The 16,764-nt window shown below is 37.7% G+C and overlaps 1 protein-coding gene across 2 annotated transcripts in view; it reads left to right on the top strand.

Moving 5' to 3' along the window:
- Positions 1–16,764, top strand: part of CTNNA2 (catenin alpha 2) — a 466,335-nt gene that overhangs the window by 406,237 nt on the left and 43,334 nt on the right. For both annotated transcript variants that reach the window (XM_058838585.1, XM_058838586.1), the window contains exons 12-13: positions 1,627–1,827; positions 14,803–14,954. In XM_058838585.1, the coding sequence (XP_058694568.1) occupies positions 1,627–1,827; positions 14,803–14,954 (353 nt within the window). The remainder of the gene's footprint in view (positions 1–1,626; positions 1,828–14,802; positions 14,955–16,764) is intronic.

The following is a 16,764-nucleotide window of genomic DNA, read 5'->3' as shown; positions in this document are numbered from 1 at the left end:
AGTTTAGATTCCTTTTTCCTAATTCTTTGCACAGACATCTCTGTTAAACATGAAGGAACAGCCTGTTGCTCTTGCTGTAAAGCTTGGAAGCCTCAGCTTACAGAGAATATTTTTATTTTTGGATGTTAAACCAGTGAAGCATTCAAAATGCCACTATCTGGTTAAATGTACCTTCTGAAATGACACCTCCTCCTCTTCATATTGACTGTCACATTTGATGGTATGCTTTAATAATATGGTGGCTACCAGTAGAAAGCTGACCATACTTTTACAAAGTTATTTCATATTCCAAATGCACTGTCCAAGTTCATATATCACTTCTTCTTGGGCAAAATTTTTTTTGTCCCATGGTAAAAGCAGATTGGTGATGGTGAAATGGAAACAGTGGAGAAAAATTTTAACAAAGCACTGCTTTTTCATTCTGAGTAAGGAGTGTTTTGAACAAAGAATTTTGCCTTGAAAGTTACTCATTCACAGCTCAGGGGACTTTCAGTTGCCATCCAAAGTTGTTGCAGTATAAAATTTGACATCATGTAAAACATTTCTGAAACCCTCAAATGATCCAACCTTGGAATTTTTAACTGTGAAGATTACTGAGTCATTCTTTTTAGTGGCAAAGGATAATTAACAAAAAACAGTTGGTGAACTGATTAATTCTGGTTTACTATACTACAAAGAACAGCATTTCATTTTTGGTTTAGAGGTGTCTCTATCAGAAAATCAAGTTGCTGTTTAGTGTCACTGAGTTTCTCAGACTGAGTTTGGTCAAATATGAAATTTGGTTGTGGTCATACTAAAATTATTTTTGATTCTACTGACTGCAGAGGAGTAATGCCTGACCTAGTCAGAGTCTTCTTCATGATTTCACATCATTTGTATGTGAGAATACTACATAAATTCAGATACTGCAGGATGTGAGAGTAGATAGCCCGATTCAGAGCCAGAAAAATAACAATGCATCTCCCGAGAACCCAGTGAAGGTGCTTGATATCACCTCCTCCGAGCAGAGTCACTGTTGTCATCTCCTGCTTCAGATTATGCCAAGTCAGATATAATTATTGTGTGTGTTAGAAATTCCCAGCTTATTCTCTGGTGTGGATGGAGTGAGGGAAATGAACATCTCTCTCCCAGGTTTTGTGCTATCTACAAAGGCCATTTGCTGTTGTCTTTTCAATGTGATTTATTTTCTTTTCTGACTTACTTAAGCAAAAATGAGCTAAATATAATAAAAATTTATGTGAGAGTGTAAATTCACCCTCAGGAAATTGCCCAACTGTTTATTAGAGAATCTACAAAACATTTGACTGCTTTCCCTTTTACATTCATTTTAATTGCAATTTCATTATGAGAAGATTCAGTGCTATGTTTGAAATTAATGTGACTGATTTTCAAGATTTACAGGTTGGGATGCACAGTAGTAGAGGTAGGATGATGTAGCCCAGCCCCTACTAAAGATAGATATCACACAGATTTTTCATGTGACAATATCACACAAGGGCTTTTGTTTTGCAGCCTGAATAAAGGTAGATATCAATTTTTTAGCATACTGCCATTAGCCCAAATCAGCAAGTTTTGCCATGAGGAGGAGTGAAATTGAAGGAGCTGTATTTTTCACCTGAATTCCAGAAAACCACATCCTGGAAGATGTGAACAAGTGTGTGATTGCCCTGCAAGAGGGGGACGTGGACACGCTGGACAGAACCGCGGGTGCCATCCGGGGCCGTGCAGCCAGAGTCATCCACATCATCAACGCAGAGATGGAAAACTACGAGACTGGGGTTTACACTGAGAAGGTGCTGGAAGCCACCAAACTGCTCTCTGAAACTGGTGAGTTTGCTGAAAGAACTTCTGAAATACTCTAATTTAGTAATTTAAAACTTTGGGTGGATATTTTGAGATCTGTAACTCAGAGGGAAATCTCTTCCTGAAACCAAGATACCAGCAAATAAATTCATGGCCGTGAATGTGTTTCTTATTCTCTACTCAGTGCTGTTGCTGAAGCCATACTGACAGGAGCCATATAAGAAAAGAGATTCAGTAATGCATCAAGACTAGGCCACTACATCAAATTTCTATGATTTGAATAAATAATAAACAACCTTTTCTTCTGAGATGATTGATTATGTATTATGCATCTCCAGAAAATCACTGCAGATGTTACTCTGGTCTGTGCAGGTGAATGCACTTGTTGATGACTGAAGTGTTGCTAAACAAAGCAACTTTTATTGAAAAATACATGTAAGCAACTGAAAATGCACCACCTGATTGAAAAAATATAAAAGTCTGATAGATTGTATAAAATATGTAGACTATATAGAAGTAGAAAAGTCTGCTAGATTGATAGACTGGGAAGAAATATTCTTTTTTTTTGTTTTTGCCTTGCCAGAGCAGGGATTGGATTCATCTCAGTGTAGGTGATTAGGTCTGTGCTGGTCATTTTAAAACCCTTTATATCAGTGCTCTCAATAATTCAGTGCAGGCAGTGCTACCAAGTGCTCTTATCTGAAAGCAGTGGTTTTGGGTGGTTTTGGGTGGTTTTGGGTGAATCATGCTCCAAATTTCATGGGCTTCACAGACTGGGTCTCCACGCAGTGATCAGGTGCCCTGTAGGATAGAGATGCACGAGCTGTGGGTGTCTGGAAGTGTCTGAGCTGATCCTCCCCTGCCTGATTGCACTTGTTCATCTGAGGTTTAAAACCACCAAGATTATTTTAGAAGGAACAAATGAAAATTGCAGCAGTTCAGGACACATCAAATGTAACTTTTGGACCGAAAGCCCAGGAATTGCCCTGTGAGATGGAAAAGCAAAAACTGTTCTAGCTCTTCAGCCTAGAACTTCTCCTTTCAGAGAACAGAAATCAACAAAATAAGCTAAAAAAGAAAACTGATTTGGGGATTATTAACTATTACTTGTGGTATTGTGGCCCCCAGCTTAATGTCAGCCTATTTTTACTAACCAACAGGAGATCAGTGGAATAAGTACTATAAATTTGGCTTCTTTTTAAAAGTTTATGAACTGGTTTTATGAATTCACAGAAGGAAAATAATCTGTTCAGTTTGATGTGGTAAAATATTTTGTTGTACTCTTCTCTTAAAGTTGTCTTTTGGTCGAGGAAGGGCTATGAAGAATTCTTCCTACCATTAACATTTCTTTATTAAAACAAAATGTATGTTCGAGCTTTTTATTGAGCTAACATTTGTGACCCAACATTCTATAAGTTGTTTTTTTTTATTAAAAATTATTCAATGGGCAGGTATAAAGTGCCATTATATAGATTAATAACATGTACAGCAAATAATTATATTCCATATTTAATTCACTTCTTGATATAATTTGAATTACAACTAAGTGCTATAAACTCTGAACTGAGGGCATCTTGACAACATCAATGTGTTAATGTTGGGATTCAGTAGTTAAGAACAAGTCCCTGTTCTTCCAAGTCAAAATTTTTACTTATTTTTTTATTTTATAAAGTGTAAATAAACTCGTGAGTATTAAAAAAAAAAAAAAAAAAGATATTATGTTTACAATATTAAGAACTTTATATCATGTACAAATTGTGTAGCAGTACTTCAGGGACAGAATGGGCCCAAATTCAATGAAGCTGATGAAGCTTAAACAATTTCTGACAGTTGTGAATGTGGATCATTAATATTAGAGCACAATTTCTATCTGCAGCTTTTCAGGCCATTTACAAAGGCCCTGATTATGATTTCTGTATGATTTAAATAAAGTAGAATTAACTGACTCATTCCATGACCTTAGAATAAAGTGGTGAAAATGGAATTTCGACCTCCTTGTGCCATTTTGGAACCACCATCCATGGAAGTGTTCAAAACCCCTGTGGATGTGGCAGCTGGGGACACCACTGAGCTCAGGGGCTGGGGGAGTGGTGGGATGTGATGTCTGAGAGATATTTTCCAACCTCAGTGACTCCATGATCCGGCTGCCTATGAATCCATTCATTTATTTCAATATCTTTCAATTCCTCACCTCGGGTTTCTGCCCAGATTTTATCAAACACTCAGAAATGATGGCAGTGGTTGGTTGGGATTAAGGTTCCACCCACAGATGTGCACCTCAAAATCTCTGTGAGAAGCACAATCATGAACATCTCACTGTTTTCATCTTTACTGCTTCCTTTTTTCTTTATTTTTTTTTTTTTTAACTGACCTTAATTTAATTTTAAATTAAATGCCTTTGGAAGCTGGGAAAAATTAAGTTAAATGATGATGGAAAAGAAGTAATCAGATTATCTTTCTATTATATTTATTATTTGCTTTTAATTGTCAACTCAGAGAAGGAAATCCTCTGTTGAGCCTCTTTTTCCAGAGATTTCACTCTGTTCTGTGAGTATTGGTTGTGTTGGACCACAGTGGAGAAATATGGATACAGTGCTTTGGAAAGGAAAGCATCTTGCTAATTTTTATTTATTTTTTTTTTTAGTGGAGAGAAAATTAATCTCTCATGAAAATGATGTTGATAGTTTCAGGGAAGTGGAAACTGCAAACATTGCTTTAATAACCAGTCTCACCTCCAAGTTTTATTTGTTTGTTGTTTCAATTTATAGCCACTGGAATATATGGGATGGGATTTTTAGTGTTTCAGTGCTTTGTAGCCTGTGCTTGTCTAACAAACTGTCATTAAAGCCCAGTACTGGGTAGAGGCTGGATTCTTATCTCTGACAGCAGTTTTAGGGAGTGACAGACTGGCTAATGGCCTTTTAAAATAGAGTACTTGCATTTTCCTTTAAAAACCATAACAAAAACTTAGCTCTGGCTTGCTGAATTTCTTATAAATCCAAGATGAAACCTATAAAACCACAGAGTCCATGGGGCTCACTGGGAACACCAAACTCAGATTTTAGTGGATGTTACACGTGCAGGAGTAAATCAGAGCTTCATGTTCAATTTTCCTAGTTGATTGGTTGGTTTTGAGGTGGTTTTTGGTTGCCTCTTTGTGGGTGTTTTTTTTTTTTTGGTTGGTTGAGTTGTTTTTTTAGAGTGCTTCTGTTAAATGTTATATTGGTATTCAGATTTGTAGAAAGCTGTGAAATCATCCTGTTACAAGATGTCCATGGAGGGGAAAAAAAGGAGAGAAGGGTGGAAAGGCAAAGAGAAGAAAGAAAAGGTTAAAAGCAAGGATAAAGGCAAAAGGAAAGGGAAGGAAGAGGAAACAGAGCAGAATTGATCTTTGAATATTGAGTTCTGTCCTCCTGCTCATCACCCAGAGTGACCAAGGCCAGCTGAGGTTTTCCCATTCACCGAAGGGGAGACTGAAGTGCACTCAGCAGTTTCTTCAAAAACTGTGAAAACTGAAGGCAAGAAGCCTGTGCCTCTAAACAGATAAAAAAAATTATTTCTAGAAAGAAATCAAGGAACAGGCAAAGAGGCCAGATCCTATTTTCCAAGATTTTTGACGTTCAGGAAGGAAAAAAAAAGCCTTGACTGTCTTTAAAGGTCAAGAGGGTTGGATTTAAGCTTGGAAAACTGGAGTAGACTTTGCAGGGTTGTGATGAAAGGAAGTGAACGGGAAATGAAAGGGGTAAGAGCAGAAGGAGTAGGACCAGAACTGCCTGGGAAAGGCTGTGAAAACTTCCCAAACATTTTTTATTTTATTTTATTTTTTGCTCCAGTTTGCACTGGGCTGTCTGGAAACCATCCTGGAACAGCAAGTACCACTTGGGGTACTCCTGTGAAGGACGTTGGAAATTTGAAATCTGATTCACACCAGAAACTGGAGTTTCAGCTTTTAGCATGTTTTAAAAATATCCCAGTAACTTTGTAACTCCCTGGTTTTAAGTAGGTCACTCTTACTTCTGTTTTGACACACTTTTTTTTATTTTTTTTATTTTGTCTTTATCAGAATGGACTGAAGTTGAAAATCAGCACTACTGGCAATTCAGCAATAAGCCTGTGAGAGTTTTATCAGTGTGAGTAGGGCAAACTTTAAAGATATTTATCACTAAGAAAAGGCAGCTCAACGATGTTATCAAAGCTAATACTAAAATGTGGGAAAGATGGATTTTTCAGCAGTGATATGAAGGGAAACAAAATGTAGAAGCAAGAAGATGAATTTAAGCATAGCTGTAATCAAAAAAATAACCCATATTGAATCTGAGGGAGAGCTAAAAGATGCAAAATGGAACCTATTTAAAAAATAAATTATGTTAAATTCATGTTTTATGGGATTTCAGGTAGTTACAATAAAACTTATGAGTACCATCATCCTGAGAACATGAGATCATTTTTCCAGGAGTTTTGATCAAATTATGACTTTTATTCTGCAAAGTATTGTAGCATTTTCTCTAAAGTTTTACTAAACTGAAATCCAAAGGTCAAGGTGTCAACAACAAGGAAAAAAAAAATGTAATGCATTATTAAAGAAAAGGTAGTTTACAAAAGAACCAGAGAACACCCAAGATTGTGTTCCACTACTGCTTGGTTTGATCCAAAGAATTTTTCACCAGAGACATTCTGATCAATACACAGAGAAATACTCTAAGAAATCATATAAAATACATTATAAAGCAATTAAATGAGACATGAGATGAATAAATCACCACTGTAGCTCAAAGCTGAAATGCTAGCTCTTTTTCTCTCCACTTTTAGAGTTTAAAAAAGAAATATAATGCTAAAGGAGAATATAATGTAATTGGTCTAGATTTTCAAAGGCTCTTCCTAACACACTGCACACGCAGCTGTTTGACAAAGGGGTAACCATGGGGTGAGTATTAGGGCCTTTGATGGATTAAGAGCTGGTGACAAGGCACGAGCAAAGCACAAGTGATCATTTCTCAGCAAGCAGAAAGGGAACTTTTGTGAGTTCCAGGGTCAGCCCCGTGGTTGGTGCAGGATGCATTCATTAACAGGTGAATAGGCAGCACCAAAATCTGCCCAAAGGAAAATGCTGTTTGGGCTGCTTGGGAGAGAAAGACAAGACTAAAAGATATTTTTATTTAATTTCTCTAGGTAAGTGGAGCTATTAAATCTATATTGATTAAATCTGCATTGACAGGAAGGTTCTGAGCTAATTCATCGTCTCAGAAAAACTGTGGCAGTGTAATGGGCAGCTGAGAAATCATACTTTTTCCATGCTCAACAGCCTCACATTGGTGCTGAAGATGTTAGGCTGTGCTTACAGGAGGATATTCACTGAATTCCCCAAGTAGATATTTCCACTTTGTTCTCCACAACCTAAAGATCTTCCAGAAGTGGAAGAAGGTCAAGATAAGGATTACATAATCAAAGAAAAATCAAGATTTAGATGTGAATTAACTCAGTGAGAGTTTAAAAAATACCAAGGTTATCTATTTGGATGTGCCAGACACCTTGTATAATGAATAGTGGGTTAATATAATAGAAATACCATTTTCATAAACCAGTATTATTTAATCACAGTTCAAATGTGTTCTCAAAAACATTTTGTGCTCTCAAAAGCTGTTCTTTAAAATAAGGAGCGTGGTGGTGGAATTAGAAAGAAATTTCCCAGGTCTAGAAAATATAGGCAGAGAAATGGAGTGAGTATCCATCCACCAACTCCAGCAGAATGTTTTGTGAATACAAGTGTGAATTGTACAATAATGTTTTAAAATAAAAGCCCTGGTATTCCTTGCATCCCCTTGCCTACACACACCTACATATTGATATACACAAACTTAAAGCTAAGCCAGGAAGGGTGGTTTGCTTTTTACATAACCTACTTGCTGTTCAACAGCATCAGCCTGCTTTCTGAAGAATTTGCTTTCATTTGAAGTATTAACCTAAGAGTGTTCTGTTTGGCAGGAATAATATTTTATTATAATAAATAAATATTATAGTACCACAGGGTGCTGGCTGTGTGTAGTCTTGCCCAGGTAGAGTGAGACAGCTGAAGCTGGTGAGACACAAATGACCCTGCAGCTGACATTTGTTATCCTCCTCTGTCCACTTTGGGATGGACCTGTCCATAGTCAGTGGCCTCCTGTGCTGGCCAGGAGGCAAACAGCCCTCACCTGACTTCTGCCCTGACATTTATCTTTCTGTCAATGGCAGTTCAGGCAGGACAAGGTTCAAAGGTGTGTTTTTCCCCCTAGTGTGTGTCCCTGTCTCCCAACACTTGGTGACATAGCTCCAGACGTGCCATTAATTTCTGCAATGTCCATCTCACCTCATGGGCTGCACGTGAGCAAATCCATTTCTTCCATTCCCACATCAATCTGCTTGGTTGCATAAACCCACAGATGAAGTTGGAGCCTTCTGGAAAGTGCCAGAAGACTTAACACAAGGGAGTCAAAGGGTCAGGATTGGCAATAAATTCAAGGAAGCCTGAGAACACTGTTTCTGTGGGCCATGGCTAAATCAGTATTTGGCAGTGAAGGCTGATTCTTCCTGAAAGTCTTGTGTTCACTGCAAACTGCTATAAGCTGTGGATATTCATTATTTTACAGCTGACTTTTAACCATTTAATGAGGGGATTGGACAGTGATGTTTCATCCTTCCTGTGTTGTAGCACCGTGCCCTAATTTTGCTTTTCCTGTTTCCCAAGTCACCAGTATGAGACACACAGGGTTTGATACCCAAAACGGAGCTGGGGAAGGGTCTGGAGCCCCAGGAGCTGCTGAGGGAGCTGGAAAGGGGCTCAGCCTGGAGAAAAGGAGGCTCAGGGGGCCCTTCTGGCTCTGCACAACTCCCTGCCAGGAGGGGACAGCCGGGGGGGTCGGGCTCTGCTCCCAGGGAACAGGGACAGGAGGAGAGGGAACAGCTCAGGCTGGGCCAGGGGAGGTTTAGGTTGGATATTTGGGAAGGTTTTCTTTGCCCAAAGGGTGTCCAGCCCTGGCACAGCTGCCCAGGGCAGTGGTGAATTTCCCATCCCAGGAGGGATTTAAAAGCTGTGTGGATGTGGCACTTGGGGACGTGGTCAGTGGTGGCTTTGGCAGTGCTGGGTTAAGGGTTGGACTCCATGATCTGAGGGATCTTTTCCAACCCTAATGATTCTGTGATTCTATCATAAGTTATGTAATATTTCAGTAGACTTAAAAGCTTTTTCTTTTCAATTAGCAATATAATAGTCATGACTGAAATGTAAATTACATGATGTGAGACCAGGACTTGAAAACATTCTGTGAAGTATTTAGAAACTTCTGATAAGGAATGTACAGTTCTAGAAACAGGCTTTCACAAATGCTTTGAGCTAAATAAGGTATCATATTTCATTCCTTATTTATCCTTCAAATGAAACTAAAAAAATGTGCTGTCTTTGACAGATGATGTCAGATATCCCTTAGGAATGATCTTTCAAATACCTGTTTTAAATACTTGAGCTTCCCAGTAGACTGCATTCTTTCTTCAGTTAAGTAAATTAATGTGTTTAAAAAAAAAAAAACCCAGAACAAAAACAAGCCACACAAACACAAAAACCAACAGAAGAAATTTAATCCAGAGCCCTGAAATTTTTAAACTGTAATATTGTGAATATTTCATACTAAAACCTCTTAAATCTGGATAAAGAGTTTTTTTTTCTTAAGAGAGCTTTATTTTTTTTTTTTAATTTTTTTTTTTTAATGTAATGGATCATTCATGGGCTTTTTTTCTTTTTTTTCCTCTCCTCTGATAACCTTAAGTTTACAATCCTGCCCGTCAGATATATATATATATAAATTATAGATAATTTTCTTGCTTTACATGACACAAACAGCTATGATATTTAGGAGAATCACAGACATTTTCAGGGATTCCTAAACTTTTAGCAGTGTAGAGGTCCAAACCTTCAGACTGTATCATTCTTGAATAATCTTACCCACAAGTGACCAGATTTTTGTAACCATTTAAGGGCCATGTAGATAAGGTGATTGACACCTTAAATGATGTGCCCCTATCAACGTGCCAAAGGGAACATCAGTTTTCATAAGGACAGGTACAAATTCTTGAAGGGCTGCAGAGCTGTGAGGGCTGGCCAGAGGGCACAGCTGGGTGTGGTGGGTACAGGAGAGCAGTCACTTCTCTGCAGCCCAAATATCTGATTTATCTGAGGAAAGGCTCCAGGGAACACCCCCTGGTTTTGAGAAGGGTGCTTCCCTTGGATCCAAATCCCTGGATTCTAAAAAGAGTCAAGTGGGTGCTTGTCTTTTCAAAATGAAGCTCTAGGAAACAGCACTGCTGGTGCCTTTCAAAAATTGTCCTCTGGGCAGAAAAATGCCCCAAGGATGAGAGCCCTGGGAACCCTTCAGTTCCAGTGAGATTGGGATGGAAATGAGCCACGTGTGCTCAGCCTGACTGAGAGCCAAAGTGTGCCAGGATTTGGTGCACAAATGGGGTTGATTTGTTTGATTTGTGCCTGAACTTGGTTGTCTAAAGCAGGCATCTGGTCCAAGCCAAACACCTCCCTCTGTGTTTAGTGGGCAGAGGAAAATCAGAATTTTATCCAGCTGAACTGGAGTCTTTAAAGTAGGGTAGGTGTGATTAATTGGCTCACTGAAGCATCCACTGTTCTCTGCCTGGTATAAGGAAAGAGATTTAAAACTTACATTTGTATGAAGTGGGACAAAACCAGACCAAATTTCCTGACTCCCATTGATGCTACTAAGAATTAGAAGCCCATGCACCTGGAGGGTCCTTGACCTTTAGTGCATTTTTTGTGTCTTAATTATCCCTTTCTAAATTTTTGAACATTCACATCTACTTAAGATTCTGTGGAATTTAAGTTCCTAAATAATAAGGCCATAAAAGTGCAATAAATCAGCAAGGCATTCATTTAATCTTGCATACTAATGAAACTTTTTGTTCTAATGCTTCGAACAAGAACGCCCAAACATTTTTTTAATTTTTATCTCAATAATTTTATTATGTAACCTAGCATTTCTCTGTCTGTCAGGGATCTTATTGTTCCCATATCACTAAACAAAATTTGCAGTGATGTTTCTAAGCACCAAAATTGCAGTACAAACTGATTGCCACAGGAGAAGAAGTCAACAGGGAATATGTTTTTAGGAAACAGATAATTAATTGTAATTTTTATATGTAGGAGATATAGGTGGGTGAGAGAAAAACAAGAACTTTAGAGAAAATATTTTCTTTGTGGAACAGAATGGTTTAAAAAAAAATACAAGTTTGATCAAGGCATGAGTTCACACATGGTCATATACTGGATTTCTATCATGCATCAGCAAAAAAAAAAAAGTATAATTTAAAAGAATTAATCAATTGATAAAATGGAAGTAATTTCAAATTTGCTGATTCCCAGTTTTTCTCCAGAAGCCGTTCAACCTAGATTTTGTTGACATTGGTCTTGATTTCAGTGCCACTGGAAACTCATCCACAGAAAGGCTTTATAAGGTCATTATTTTGTTAGAATGACAAAGTCAGTGAATTAGAAGTCTTGCTATTAACTTGGGACCTGATTCTGTCAACATTTATGCAGGTGCCTAATTAATTCATGTAGTTAGGCTGAGAGATGTTAATGGACCACATTTTTCAGTCTAAGCATATGTGTGACTGTTTTCAAGGCCACAGCTCAGACTAAGAAACCAATGTTTAATTTTTCCCCAGAAGTATTGATTTGCTTCTGAATCTAAAATTTATAGCCAATTTCTCTGTGCATAATAAATTAATTATTCTCTGTCTGATGCATTTACAAGTTTTAGCTCCAAATTCAAATACATGCCTTTGCCTGAATTTTACCTGTGGTTCTTTCACCTTTGGCACAGGAATATCCTTCTTTATGTGATAAATGATAGAGAAGAAGACTGGAGGGGTTTTTTTCCCTTGGAGCTCAGTAGAATAATACATTTCTTAACTCAATTTTCAATTTTCAGAAACTTCACTGCATTAAATGACAATATATGCTTAGAGAAGCAATAATAGTCCTGTTTTAAAGGTGTTTTTTTCTTCCTTGTCCAGTCAAAAGTGAGTCCTGAAGTAAAAATACGATTGGCAAGCAAGCAATTCCTAAAGCAGTTTAATATCTGTTGCCATTTTGAAACAGCAGATGATGTTCACGTGCAGTAATGTAAATTAGGGACTAAATTATAGCCAGGTCTGCAAAATCAGAACTGACTGAAGAAGCTTCCACCCCCAGTGGAGTTAATAAATGTGGTCAGGAATGAATGTCTCATGTTCAGGAATATGAATAAAGTGTAACATCATCCACCTTACAACCATTTAATTGAAATTTTTCTTGTTCTAAGAATGTCACATGACAAAGTCCAGCTGTGATGTATCTGCTTCCCCCACTGTCACTGCCCTGCCAAGGGAAATATTGTAAAAGCTTGGTGCAACTTATTTCCACAAATCTGTTGCCTGTCCAGCATCTGCTGATTATTTACAGATAATTAAACATTAATTGCTCCATGTCATGTTTCATTTTATTTCTGGGTACTGAAATTATGTTGAATATAGTGTAAATCCTCCTTCCTTTCTTCTCTACCTATAATGAACCTTCAAAGAAGGATTATATGCCTTTATCTAAAATAGACAAGTGCTTTCTTTTCTTTCTTTTTTCTTTTTTTTTTTTTTTTTTTTTTTTTTATCCCCAAATCCCTGGAATTTTCACCATTACTGTTTTTCTTCAGTTCTCAAAAATGGTTCAGAATTTGCTTTGATTTTTTTCCTTAAGAACTACAGGCTAAATTTTACTATACTCTATTAACTTGAATACATATGTAAATGATAAATTTCCTAATGTTTATGAAGATGTTCTTCAAACTGCCCATTCCTAATTCATTCCTGTCACACCTGCTGTTAATTATACCCAATACCTGACCGCCTTGGCTAATTAGGAAATTTTAGACAGAAACTTAAGGTTAAATTTAATTTAAACCCAAATATTAAGGTTCTTTACCTCTTTTTTTTTTTATTGTTGTCATTATTGCATCTCTAGTTTTACCTATTTTATCCAAAAAAATACAAAATAATTTCTCTTTTATTCTTTAGATTTACTTGTTTACACTGTATTTTTAATGACTGCTTTTTGATATTCAGGCTAGATACTTCCCTATGCAATCATATTTGTCTCCTACTACACTTTCAAGTGTTCTATTAATTAAGGTAATTTGATATATGCATTTATTAAATACTCTTTCCAGAACTTCCATCTCTCTCAAAATCCTTTGCTAATTAAAATGTTTCCCCTCTGCCTGGCAGTGTTTTGTTAATGTTTACTTTTTTAAAGTCTATTGTTGCTGTCACTTTTTCCTGTTTCTCCAGTGTATCCCAGGAACTTAGTGAACATTATCTGCATGGAAAATACAAATCTGTTCTTTCATCTGTCTATATGTGTGTGTATATATATATGAATATATATATATATAGTGATGTATAAACAAGATTTGAATCGTTGTATCCTTGTAAAGGTTTCCGCATTTGCATCCAATGCTTAATATTTAACTGCCAGAAACAGAAAGTTTGAGCTCATGGTTGCTGACACTTCAAAATGTAAACTGTTATTAAATCATGGGGGCTTTTTTTGTGGTTTTACTTTAAGTCAGACACTAGAAATTAAGTTTAAGAACATTCAGTCAAGAAGAAAATGTGGCTTCCTACCACAGCAGAAGTTCCTGGGAGAGAATGTCACTTCTCTTGAGGAAAATAACTGGAAATTCCCCTTTGTATTCATCAGTTGGGTTCAGGTTACCAATAAGTGTATTAAAAATAGGGATTAGGGAAAAGATGGGAAAAAAAGGTAACATTTTAAAAACAAAAAAAAGGCAGTAACTGTTGTGGGAATCATAATTTTCTGTTCTTCGTATTATATTGCCAAAATTGTAAAGTCAGAGATCCATGAGCTGGATACCTAAATGCTAGAATAAAAGTGATGTGAATATGATTAAAAGATGGCTATCTATAACTCTTAAACTTGACCCAAGTTCCTTAAATTCCTAAGAATCAATCCAACTGCATTTTTTTATTCAAGTTTCTAATAAACATGGATTATGTTTGTCCTCTATTGTTGTGAGCACAGTCCTCCAAAATGAATGTTTAAATGCTGAAGAGTAAACAGGCACAGGAATGTAGGTGCAGGATGGTCAGTGGGACCTGATGTTCATGTTTGTAGGATTTGGGTTTGAGTTGTTAAGAGGACTGATCTGGAAACGAGTTATTTTCCTGCAAACACGATGTGCAGAAAGTAAATATACCTTCAAAGGAATCCTCTACAAAATTTGAAGAAAAGTCTCTTGCTACTTCAAGCAACTCCCTGAAACCATTTACAAAAATAAATAATTGCTTTAAGTTGTACATTTAATAAGTTCATAGCACAGTTTATAATATTTTTAGCCAATGTCTATGGCTATGTTTTGTGTTATATACATGGTGATAGTGAAGAAACAGAAGATTCATTTAGGTGTCTTCACAAAAGTATATCCTTAATTTTGCATTTTGTCCCTTTCAAAATTATTATTATTTAGTATGAGTTAGAGTATAATTTGTGTAAATTAGTGGCATAATGGCTACAGTTTGCTTTGATCATTTGATACAAATATTTTCTGTGCTCATTACAGGTTGTAAAGCTCTTAAATTAACTTTGCTGACTGCTCACGTATCTTGCAGCCTTTAAAAAGTTAGTAAATCACAGTTTTTGAAGGAAATTTCCTATTCTTTGTTGAACAATTGGAGGAGAGAATATAGAGTTGGTTATTTCCTTGCTGTCAGATGAAGTGTCAGACCTGTGCAGGGTGGGTACAAACCCACCCATGAGCCTCCCTGCACCTGGGAATTTCCAGAGCAGCGTGTGCCGTGTCTCCTGGAAATTATCTGTGCCCCAGAGCAACAGAAAAGTGTTCAGGAGAGAAGGTGTCTAATCCTGCTGCCTCTCTTCATTTCACACAGTGATGCCACGTTTTGCTGAGCAAGTGGAGGTGGCCATTGAAGCCCTGAGTGCCAACGTGCCCCAGCCCTTCGAGGAGAACGAGTTCATCGACGCCTCCCGCCTGGTCTACGACGGAGTTCGGGACATCAGGAAAGCTGTCCTGATGATCAGGGTATGTAAAGCTCCTGGGGAGTGAAAGCTGGGATTTACAGGGAGGTATCATGGATAAGAGGAATACAAAAGCTCCTTGGAATCAGCCTCGTGTTGTAATAAGCCAGAAAAGCTTGACATTGAAACAGGCATGAAACAGAAGTATATGCAACAGCAAAAGAATTAGTAAATAAAGAGATGAGGTAGTTTAGTTGATGAATCACAATTAGTATGTTTATCAGCTAGGAGAAAATTTGATCACAACTGCCAATAGATGCAAAGTTCATTACTGTTTCCATAGTAATAGCATTAATTTGCCAAGGTCTTCAAAGTTTGTGTAGATTTTTTTTTTTGTTTTGTTTATTTGGCTTTTTTTTTTTCCTAGTGTATGTGTGCTGCCTGGAATGCAAGGTAGGTCTGGTTAAAATCTAAATGAATAAATTATCTTCTGCTCCAGTGAGCCTCTGCAGGGATGGTTTTGAATGTTTACCAAGGTAAAAAACTTGTCATTTCAGTGTTGGCTGGCCAGTTGATTCAATTTGCTTAGGCATCTTTTAATAAAATAAGCAAACAAATAAAAGACACCACAGAACAACATCATTATTGTGATAGTAGGTGTGTGATGCTTTTCAGTTTAGTCAGCAATGATTTAAAAGAGAAAAGCAGCAAGCCAAATGTGGTTTGGACATCTCTTCAGCAACTGAAACAGTTATTTGAAACCCAAATTACCTTGAATCTGCCTTAATGAAAGCCATGTACAAGTAAAACTATGGAGAAAATCACAGAGGAAACTTTTGAGGCAAGTAACAGGGCTGAAACATCAACATCATCCCTCTGAGCAAACAGGTAACGTGCCCTTGTGGTCATGAGTGTATAATGGCACTGATGTGAGGCTTCAGGCAGTTGGAACTCTCCAAAATAGCTCCATTTTACTCATCTGTCACTATGTATTAACATTTACACAAAAAGCTTCTGACAGGCTTAATTTTATAACTGCCAGACATAAATCCCATTCTCATACCCAGTGCTCATCACAGGTGGCCTGAATTGTAGACATGGCTTGTGATGGGGGAAAACCCATCCTGGTCTCTGGGTGTGCAGCACTGGAGGATTGGCAGCTCTTCTGGAAGGGCAGGGAAATCTTTATTTGAATTACTTCCCTGTGAGGGTGGTGAGGTCCTGGCACAGGGTGCCCAGAGAAGCTGTGGCTGCCCCTGGATCCCTGCAAGTGTCCAAGGCCAGGCTGGATGGGGCTTGGAGCAATCTGGGATAGTGGAAGGTGTCCCTGAACATGGCAGGGGTGGGAACTGGTTGAGCTTTAAAGTCCCTTCCAACCCAAACCATTCCAGCATTCTGTGATTCTGGGAAGTGAAAGATCTGCACAGTAAAGGATCTCTGTTTTCCCTTTGATTTTCTGTAACACTTTTGAAACTTTTCTTAGGACAAGAACAACTGCTTAGCACACTTTAATCTTTTCTAGTCACTTCAAATTGTGATTGTGTCATAGACTCAATCATCAGGTGGGATCTCCTACAAACCCAGGTTTTCCCATCCCCTACACAGAGTTCCAGCACCCCCCCATACATCAGACTTAGCCCCAAGAGTTTGCCATGAGATGTCCATCCTGGCGAGATGTTTCTAATTTTAAATTTTGAATTTTGAAGGCCTGACCATTTTCTTTCTTGCTGCCTGATGGTTCTGTGTACCTGGAGAGCTGATCAGCATTCAGGCTTCTCAGTCTCCTTAGGAAAATCCCAAGTTACTTTTGCCATTATATCACTACTACTTTCCACCTGTTGTATGATATGAGTTAATGAATTCTGTTTGCCCAG

Source organism: Poecile atricapillus, chromosome 4, assembly GCF_030490865.1.
Source record: "Poecile atricapillus isolate bPoeAtr1 chromosome 4, bPoeAtr1.hap1, whole genome shotgun sequence".
NCBI lineage: Eukaryota > Metazoa > Chordata > Aves > Passeriformes > Paridae > Poecile > Poecile atricapillus.
Note: the sequence above shows the minus strand (reverse complement) of the source record. Positions and strands in the feature narration are given on the sequence as shown.